At 48.3% G+C, this 9,881-nt stretch overlaps 1 protein-coding gene across 1 annotated transcript; it reads left to right on the top strand.

Moving 5' to 3' along the window:
* The first annotated feature begins 3,157 nt into the window (after positions 1 to 3,157).
* On the top strand, positions 3,158 to 9,516 carry LOC140909724 (cystatin). Its single transcript, XM_073339714.2, has 3 exons — positions 3,158 to 3,474; positions 7,606 to 7,719; positions 9,098 to 9,516. Exons 1-3 carry the CDS (start codon positions 3,250 to 3,252, stop codon positions 9,173 to 9,175), a joined length of 417 nt encoding a protein of 138 aa, XP_073195815.2. The 5' UTR covers positions 3,158 to 3,249; the 3' UTR covers positions 9,176 to 9,516.
* Positions 9,517 to 9,881: the final 365 nt, after the last annotated feature.

Below are 9,881 nucleotides of genomic sequence, written 5' to 3'. Positions count from 1 at the left end.
TTTTTTGACTGCTGCTGCACAGTGAGTGGATGTTTTCAGAGAACTATCCACAATGACTCCAAGATCTCTTTCTTGAGTGAAAAGAAAAGGAGTACTTGTGGCACCTTGGAGACTAACCAATTTATTTGAGCATAAACTTTCGTGAGCTACAGCTCACTTCATCGAATAAATTGGTTAGTCCCTAAGGTGCCACAAGTACTCCTTTTCTTTTTGCAAATACAGACTAACACGGCTGTTACTCTGAAACCTTTCTTGAGTGGTAACAGTTAATTTAGACCCCAGCATTTTATATGTATAGTTGGGATTATGTTTTCCAATGTGCATTACTTTGCACTTATCAACATTGAATTTCATCTGCCATTTTGTTGCCCAGTCACCCAGTTTTGAGAGATCCTTTTGTAGCTCTTCGCTGTCTACCTGGGACTTCACTCTCTTGAGCAATTTTGGAGCAATCTGCAAATTTTGCCACCTCACTGTTTACCCCTTTGTCCAGATCATTTAGGAATATGTTAAATAGGATCGACCCCAGTACATGGATGACTATGTAAATTGCAACGCAGTGCCCCCCACCACCACCAAGAAAAGCTGCCAAGAGGATCAGTCTGATGAAATGGAACCCCAGTCTTTGCAGATGTGCGAAGTGGAGCTGGGTGGGACATTTTCAATTAAATGAAATTTCGTCGAAATAGCGGATTCATCAAAGCCACAACATCTGGCAGCAATGTACTGGTTTTGATTAAGTTTTTATAGAGGAGAGTTGTGGGGTCAAGAGCTCTCTGGTTGCTTCTGGTAAGAGAGAGAGAGAGAGAGAGTGTCCCAAATTGAAACCCTGAGCTTTTCAATCTGAAAATAGTAATTTAGTGAACACATTCAAAAGGTTTTGGTTTCCTTTCAATTCAGAACAAAAACAAATTCCAAAACCTCAGAAGTTGCAAAATGGAACTGTTGTCCTCCAGCCAGCTCTAATCAAAGGGCCAGAGGTGAGTCCTTCTGCAGCGTTAAAGCCAGTGTGCTAGTTTTCACAAAGAAATTCAGGTTGTCTTGTATTAGCTGATGTGATGTTACACACAACTTTGCAATCAGCGTGTGCAGGATTGAGACTCAAGTCTGTAAAGCACTCGGTAGTCAAGAAAGGCCAAGGTTAAGGGAGCTGGCAGAGCCTTTGCTCTGTTCTCTTGTGCGTTGGCATTATGGGACAGTCCTTAATTACATGATCACCTACTATTTCTTCTGCAGGACCCCGTCTAATTCAGGGAAAGATTTCTCACTCTGGATCTACAGCATCTTCGGTCTAGTCCGCACTAGAAAGTGGAGTTGAAGCTTACACAGGCAAAAGAATGTTTTTGCCAGAATACTTATACCACTTCCCTGATCAAAATAAGTTATACCAGAAAACAAGAAGTCCTTTTACTGGTATAAATGCATCTACACCAGGGCTTTTGCCAGCATAGCTATGTCAGTCAGGATTCTGTGTGTGTGTGTTGGGGGGCGGGGGCGGGCGAGAGAAGAATCACACCCCTAACCAACAGAACTATGCCAGAAAACTTGTAAACCTGTAAACACAGACCAGGCCTCACACTGCAAACAGCCTCATGGAAATCATTGAAACAACTTGTGGCGTAATGTGCTGCTCAATGTGAGTCAATATTTCTGTGCATGTATTGGATGGTGAATGATGTAGTTGCTCAATGTTGTTCTGTTGGCGGATGTTGGTGGCTTCCAGCATGCCTGTCTGTAGTTGCCCATAGATCAGAGACCTCTTCGAGGCTAATGGCTAAATGGAAGAAGCAATTAAGCTCCTTTAGAAAGTAAGATAGCTGAAAAAAAGAGAAGCCACTGCCCAAAGCACTGGCCACATAGAAGGCCTAGGGAAGCACTAATAGAGGAGGAATAAGAGGAATTTCCCTGAGAGGTGATTGCAAATGCAGGGGATAGTGCACTGATTGGTTTGCAGCTGTAAGTGTCCATATGTGTCAGAAGCAGACAGGCAAGAGAAAGTACCTGAAAAGCCAGGAGAAAGCCAGACTCACTCTGTAGCATGGCTCTAAGGGGAAGCCAAGAGAGGGACCTTTTTGGGGGCAGAGTGCTGGCTGAAAAGGCAGGTTTGGAATTATGAGCAAGGAAACTGCTTTCTGTTGTTTGTTCCTACTGTGTCCTGGGAAACATTCTTTGTAATGAGATGGGATTGAACCAAAGAAATACCAAAAAGAAAAGGAGGACTTGTGGCACCTTAGAGACTAACCAATTTATTTGAGCATAAGCTTTCGTGAGCTACAGCTCACTTCATTGGATGCTCAAATAAATTAGTTAGTCTCTAAGATGCCACAAGCCCTCCTTTTCTTTTTGCAAATACCGACTAACAGGGCTGCTACTCTGAAAGAAATACCAGACATAAATATCTGCCCCCTATCAGCAACTACCCACAAGGTGCCAAACTGCTAACCGCTTGGGCCAAAAGGAGCAAAGGTATTTATTTTCCCCTCCCTGTTCACTGCATGCCACGCAACCTACCCCTTGCACCTTCAAAACTATCAGCTAAACTGTAAATTAAGCAGTCTTGGTTTGGGGGGGCTGACGTCTAGTTCATGTTTTGTCAAGCAGCGGGAGATGAAGTTCAGGGCCGAGTGGAGCTGCCTGATGATGTTTTTAATTCAACATTCTGATGAGCTTCCTCCATCCCAAGATTGGACTTCGATGGCGGAAAGAAAAAGAAGGGAAACATTTCAAGGGCCAGGGAGAAGACGACCACTGAAATGTGCTTCCACGTCTCCGAGGTCTGTTTGCAGACAGACAGCCAGACAGACAGACAGCTCCCCCTTTGCCAGGCGTAACCAAAGCCAAATGCAGGTCTGGGGGGGTGTGGGTGTGTGTGAACGGCAAGGGGCGATGGGATCAATCGCTAAGGGGTCAGTCCCTGGGCAGACCCCCCCCCCCCAGGCACGCCCCAGGCTCGGTGACCTTGGGGTTGGCGGGGGAGGGGGGCTGAGTTTCTGGCACGATGCCGCTGGCTCGTGTTTGGGCTCCGCGCTGCCGAAGCCAGGGGGACGCGTGTGCGCCGGGGGCCCGGGCGGGGCGGGGGCAGTGGCCCGGCGGCCCCCCCCCCAGCCCGGGATAGGCGCGGGCTGCGGCCATGTGGGCCGGCCGGGGCGGGCCCTGCGCCGAGCCTGCCCCCCGGGCCAGGGGGGATATAGCGCGGCGCAGGGGCCGGCCCCGGGCACCGCCGCTCTCCGCCCCAGCCCGTGCAGGACGATGCGCGCCCCGTGGCTCTGGCTGGCCGCCCTGGCCCTGGCCCTGGCCGCCGGCGCGGCGCTGGCCAAGGACCGGCCCCCGCGGCTGCTGGGGGGGCTGCTGGACGCCGAGGAGAACGACGAGGGGGTGCAGCGGGCGCTGCGCTTCGCCATGAGCGAGTACAACAAGGCCAGCAACGACAAGTACCGCAGCCGGGTGGCCGAGGTCCTCCGGGCCCGCAAGCAGGTACCGCCGCCCCGCCGCAGCCAGGGGAGGGTCCCTGGGGGGGGACGACACCGAGCCCGCCCCCGCCCCGCTGCCCTCCACCCCCGCATCCCCGGGGCGCCTGAACGCAAACGCGGGCGGGGCCAGCCGCGCTCCCCCGGGGCCGGACACGGGACAGGCAGGGTGTGACTCGCTGGGGAGGGGCAGGATTGAAACCCCAGCCCCGCCCCGGCTGCCCGGGCCCCCCGCCCCCGACAACAGCAGCGGGGTGGGGGGCCCGCTCTGAGGGGAAAGCGCCCCCTGGGCAAACTTGCCGTTTTGGCAGCCCGGGGGTTGGGGGTGCCCTTGCCCCAGGGGGCTCCTCAGGCCCCCCCAGCCCCTGGCACCCACTGAGGGGGGGGGAGGAGAGCCTGAGTCCCCCCCCACCCAATCCCACACTGGGAGGTGGCAGCAGGGGGGGGCTGTCGGTCCCTGTGTGGGGGCAGACCGCCAACAGGCGATGGAAGTAACGCAGTGTCTACACCGACCCCCTTGCCCTAACTACAGCAACCGAAGTTGTCTGCCCCTCACCGAGCTGGAGTTACTAGTCGATGTAGTGGGCGACTTCCATCAGTGGGAGCACCATTGTAGCGGAGACACTTGCAGAGTTAGGTCAACGTAAGCTGCCTTCCGTCAGCCTAACTCTGTAGCGTAGACCGGACCCCTTGCAGGAAAACAAACCACCAGGACAACTTTTTAGAAAAGGCAAGAGGAACAGAGAAGCAGGTCGTCTTTGAAAGGCAAACCGTAACCAATCAGCGGAAAGGAGTGTGTTCCTATACGTCAGTCTAGCACTGAGAATCTTTGTGGTTGATGGGGTGTGGTGCGTACAGATTTAAAAAAAAAAAAAATCCTGCCCACACCAGTGTCCCCCAGTGAGAAGGTGAGAGAATGAATCACGTTAGGCCCAGCACTTAATGCACTACTAGAGTGCTCAGATCCCCTTGTGAGGAGGCTACGGGAAAGCGTCTAAACACTTCTCTGAAATGTCCCTGCTCAAGGGGTGGTGGGGGAGTGGAGAGGGAAATGAGTTGGTTCCTTTTGAAAGTTTAGTGGGGGAGAGGGAGGGGTAGTTTGCCTGTTTTATCTCAGAAATATTAGGAATGTAAACTCTGCTTTCCCCAGGCCCTCGTATATGTTCTTGGAGATGTTTTCTTAATTTGAAGGGGTTGAGGTTGTTTTAATGAAAAGATTCTTAGAGGTTAACAAAACCAAAGACTTTTAAAAAGCTTGAATAAAAGCCATTTGCCTTTGCAGTGTTTTAGGTTTCATTTCTATGGTATCTGTAATATCATTATCACCTGTCCCAACTGCCCAGTCATTGAGAGAGTTTCCCAGGAAAACAGCACCAGGACCTGAATTGCTAATGAAAAACAAGCAAGGAGAAGGGGAAATAAATTAGGGGAACAGAACCAAAATCTTTGAGGCCTTTTCTCTGCATCATAAAGAAGCAAATGCCACAAACCCTTCCCTCTTCTGCAGGACATCTTTGGAGGTTGCAGTAACACTTAATGGCCTTGACACAATTTGATCAATGCTTAAAAAAACAAAACAAAAAACCACACACCCTGGTTACTTAAACAACAATACCTAGCTCTTACACAGTGCTTTTCATTGGTAGACCAAGTGTCAGTTCCCGGGCAATGCTTTGGAACTGCTCCCTATGAAGCCAGTCAGGACTCTGGTGAAGTCTCCTTTCTGTGAGAAGACTGTCTTCAGGACACAAAACTCACATGGCTTCCACCTTCCTGGGTCTGACCTTGGAGCATTCAGCATCCTTTGCCCCTCCGTGCGCTTGCCACAGCGAGTCCACCCAGGCGGGGTCCTGGGGAAGCCAGCGGGTCCTGCCCCCCAACTTTGCAGTCAGACATGACTCTCAGCCAGCCAGTAAAACAGAAGGTTTATTAGATGACAGGAACACAGGTTAAAACAGAGCTTGTAGGTACAGAGAACAGGACCCCTCAGCTGGATCCATTTGGGGGGGCAGTGAGCCAGACAACAGTGTCTGCACTTCACTCCTTGTCCCCAGCCAGCCCAAACTGACTTGCCCTCCTCCTCTGGGCTTGGTCCCTTTCCTGGGCCAGGAGGTCACCTGATTCCTTTGTTCTTCAGCCCTTTAGCTATCACCTTGCAGGGGGGAAAGGCCCAGGCCATCAGTTGCCAGGAGACAGTGTCATCCATTTATGTATGCTGGCCCTTTGCTCTGCAACAATTACACCCCCTTATCCCACCACCTAGAGACTTAAGAAATGCATAGGGGAAACTGAGGCATCCCTACAGTATTCCGAGGAAACTGTAAGAACAGTCCAATTTCATCACACCAAGACTCTTTACAAAGGTCAGTAGCATTAGCCCCATTTTACAGATGGGGAAACGGCGGTAGAGGGCAGTGAAGTGACTTCTGCAGGCTGGCTGGCAGCTGAGTAAGGAATAGAACCCAGATCTCCTGAATCCTAGTCTAGTGATCTAGCCACTAGCCCACATTGCTACCATAAATGATGGGAGGAAGCCTATGAGACTTTGAAACTGAAATTGGAGGACCGTAGCAGTTACTATATTTTCTAATGCATATTGCAGTAGTGAACAGAGACCCTGATGGGGATTGAGGGCTGCTCCATTATGCTAGATAGTGTACAAACAGAGACTGTGCCAACAGTCCAAAGCAGCAAGGCCTGAGAAAGGAGTGTGAAAAAACACACAACAGGCATTGAAAGTGATCAGGGTTATGGCAGGCACATATCATGTTCATTCCACAATGGTTTTCTAACCTATAGACTCTCAGCTGCCCTTCTGCCTTGAGTGGTTAGTCCATTTTTCTATTAACAATTAGAAAGGCTGCCATCAACTGCCCCTCAATCAGAATTGTGTTTATTTATTTTTAAACTGTCCTCCCTTGCTTGTTTCAAATGCTTCACTTGGGCATTTCTCCTGTAGGATGTCAGCTGGAGAATGAGACCCTGATTTAGCAAAACACTTGAGCACCTGTGTTTGTTCCATTGAAGTCTCCTCTGCAGCGTTACCAACCCTTGTGACCTTTAGCACAAGTCACGGGATATTTGGCGTTTTTCATACAGCCCCAGCTCTTGGAGTCATGCAACTACTAGGGCTGTTAAGCGATTAAAAAAAATAAATCGCAATCAATCGCGAGATTAAAAAAAAATAATTGCGACTAATTGCACTGTTCAGTAATAGAATACCATTTAAATATTTTTGGAGCTTTTCTATATTTTCAAATGTGAGCATGGGGCTCCAGCCCCCCTGCTGCTGATGCCTCCCTGCATATCTCTGGGTAAGGAATTACTGCATTAATTTTCTTTTCAGGTAATCACAGACATTAACTGCGATAGACAGCACAAGTAATTACATGAGAATTTCAGCTTTCAATTTTTGGAAGGAAGGAAAAAAAACCCAAAAACCACTCACGATTGCAGAGAAAAGCTTGGACCTGTGACCCCTGAAGGCTCAAAACCTAGAAGTCAAATATTTTTTAAATGTTGGGGTCTTTGTAACATGACTTTAGACAATCCTGATTTTGGGGGCTACCACTGTGATTTTATTTTTTTTCTTCCACTGCTTGGTATTGGCAATACTCCCATTGATGAACTAAAGTAGTAGGAGTCAATTGCTTCAGTTCCTTTTAACTAAACATATCGATTATAGCTTTTTAAGCCAGTAAACAAAGCTATCACATGCCTTGAGTCCGCACCTTTGATTGTGTTTTCTGGCCTGCAAAGAGTGCTGGGTCCTTACTTTAAATTGCCACAGGCAGTCCTTTTGGATGCATGTTTGGTTTCAGCCCCTTGGGCTATCTTTCTGCTTTTCCAGTGTCACTCACTTATTCCTTCCACCTCCATTTGTTCAAGACACTTTTCTTTAGTGCTTATTGCAGTACGACCCCTAGAGGCCTCCCCTGCGATCAAATAGTGCTTGGTGCTGTACACACCTAGGAAAAGCATGCCTGCCACAAAGAACTCAATCCTAGACTAGCAACACAACCACAAAACAAGCCTTCCTTTTAGCCCAGTCTCTCTGATCCTCTCGGCAGATCAATGGCCTGTAGTGCTTTCTAGACAATATCAGTGCTGTAAACAAGCTTTTCCCCTCATTTTACAGATTGTGTCTGGAGTCAAGTACTATCTGAATGTTAAGGTTGGCCGGACAACTTGCATGAAGTCATCAACGGAAGTTCAGGACTGTGAATTTCATGAAAAGCCAGATCTGGCTAAGGTATGGCATAGAAAGAGCTTAAAAACACTCAGAGGGCTAGCATCTCTCTCTGACTTGTATTAAGGTATTACCTAGATGCCCCAGATCTTATCTGGGGCCCCATTGTGCTAGATGTGGTACAGACACCTAGGGACACAGTCTCTGCAGCACTTGCAGTCTTAAATGGACAAGACAGACAAAGTGTGGGAGAAAAGAGCTATTATCCCCATTTCACAGATGGGGAACTGATGCACAGAGAACAAGTGACCTCATCCAAGGTCACATGGGTCTGGCAGAGCTGGGAGCATAACCCACATCTCTTCACTCTCACTCCAGAGCCTACTCCTCTGTGACATTGTTCAGTGGCACTTTGAGAAGATGTTTCGGTCCCAAACTTATTAAAAAGGCTCTTTTTGTCACTGAGGTCTACAAATAGGTTAATGGTGGCAGGGGTTAGTTGTGACAGGAGTTGAGATCTGACAGTTGCGGCAGATTTGCCAAGAATCCCAGTCCTCTGCCCAGAAATAAAGTAAGTCAGTGGGGAATGTCGCCTGATTTCAGATCAGCTCCTTAATGACTAAACTGAGCCACAAAATGGGATCTAATCAGAATCCAGTTTTCAATAATACTACGGCCTCATCACTATGGGCCTAGATTATCAGACGTGTGCCTGCATGCACATTTATTGCAACAGCGCATGAAATTATACATGCGGTTACTGCTGGTTGCACAGCTAGCTGGTAACTTGTGTGTGCAGTTACCAGAGGTGTGCATGCTACAGTGATACTTGCACTAAATGAGTTAGCTGCACTGACAGGTCCTTTTTTAAGCATACGTGCTCTAGCTCTTCCGAAAAGCTCCATCAGAACTTCAGACTCCCGTTGTTGAAAGTCTTGGCTGAAGTTAGGCTCTGAGGGTATGTCTACATTGCAGTTAGACACCTGGGGCTGGCCCGTGCCAGATGACTTGGGCTTGCACAGCTTGGGCGATGGGACTGTTTAACTGCAGTGTAGACATCCCATCTCACAGGGTCCCAGAGCCCAGGCTCAAGCCAAACCCCAACGTCTACACTGCAATTAAGCAGCCCCCCAGGCCTGGGCCAGCCGTGGGGGAGGTATAGACACCCTTAGAGGCGCTAAGCTAGCACTCAGCCTTTCCTGCTGACTTTGATGACAGTGGTTGGGTGCTTGACACTTTGGAAAACTAGTTTTCTAACTCAGATCTGCTGTTGATGAAAACTGTTGTCCCAAAATATTCACAAGTGCAGATAATTTAAAGAGCCACCATCTCAGTACTGCAATATGCTGCTGACTTCCACAGATAGTAAATGTTTGCATCCCTGGGATGACCAGTTCAGTTACATGTAAACTAACTGTTCCCCTCTCCCCTTTCTCCTCAGCACGTCACTTGCAGCTTCACAGTGTACACTGTTCCTTGGCTAAACCAAATTAGCCTGCTGGAAAATAAATGCCAATAAGCACCTGTTTGTTCCCGTACACGTCGGCAACCAGTTGTTGTAGGTTTGCTGTTTTAAAAAAAAAAAAAAAAAAAGCAATAATCTGAATTACCCTCTCGAGATGGACTTCTGTCCATTGCTGTTAACTGAAATGCTTATGTATACTTGTGCTATGCAAGTAAAGCTATATAACCTTCCTTTGAAGCACAATAGAATGGTTTTTGTTTCTTACCTATAGCTACTTTGTTCCTCTAGTCTTTCCTTTCAAATAAAACATTAACCTAACTTGTCAGCATCAGAGGTTTTGAGAAATGTCTGTGTCCCTGTTACAGAAACTGTCAGAATTAAAACTAATTAACCAGTGCTGTAGCATGTAGTCATTTTGTCGTGTGTGTTATAAGCCTATAAACGGATGTGTTGCCTATTAAGGGGGGAGCTAGTATAGTGCAAGCAGCTTCTTGCACAAGTTCCCCACTTGTCTGTGTAGCTCAGTCCTGACCAACAGCATTCAAGCTATTTGGCCTGGGTTTTGCTGCACCAGTTGTGTGGTGTGGTTGTGTTGGAAGTCGTGTGAGAGCCTACTCATAGCACCCATATAATCCAGGCTTGGATTACGGTGGTACAAGGAACAGATCCCTCTTAATTTAAAGCTAAACTTCTGGGCAGTGAGACAGTAGCCTGAAAAGTAACTCTAGCGGTCCGAGTTGTGAAGGTATCACATTTTCAG

Source organism: Lepidochelys kempii, chromosome 3 (genome assembly GCF_965140285.1).
Source record: "Lepidochelys kempii isolate rLepKem1 chromosome 3, rLepKem1.hap1, whole genome shotgun sequence".
In the NCBI taxonomy this organism is placed as follows: domain Eukaryota; kingdom Metazoa; phylum Chordata; order Testudines; family Cheloniidae; genus Lepidochelys; species Lepidochelys kempii.
This window is presented reverse-complemented; position numbering and strand designations above follow the sequence as displayed.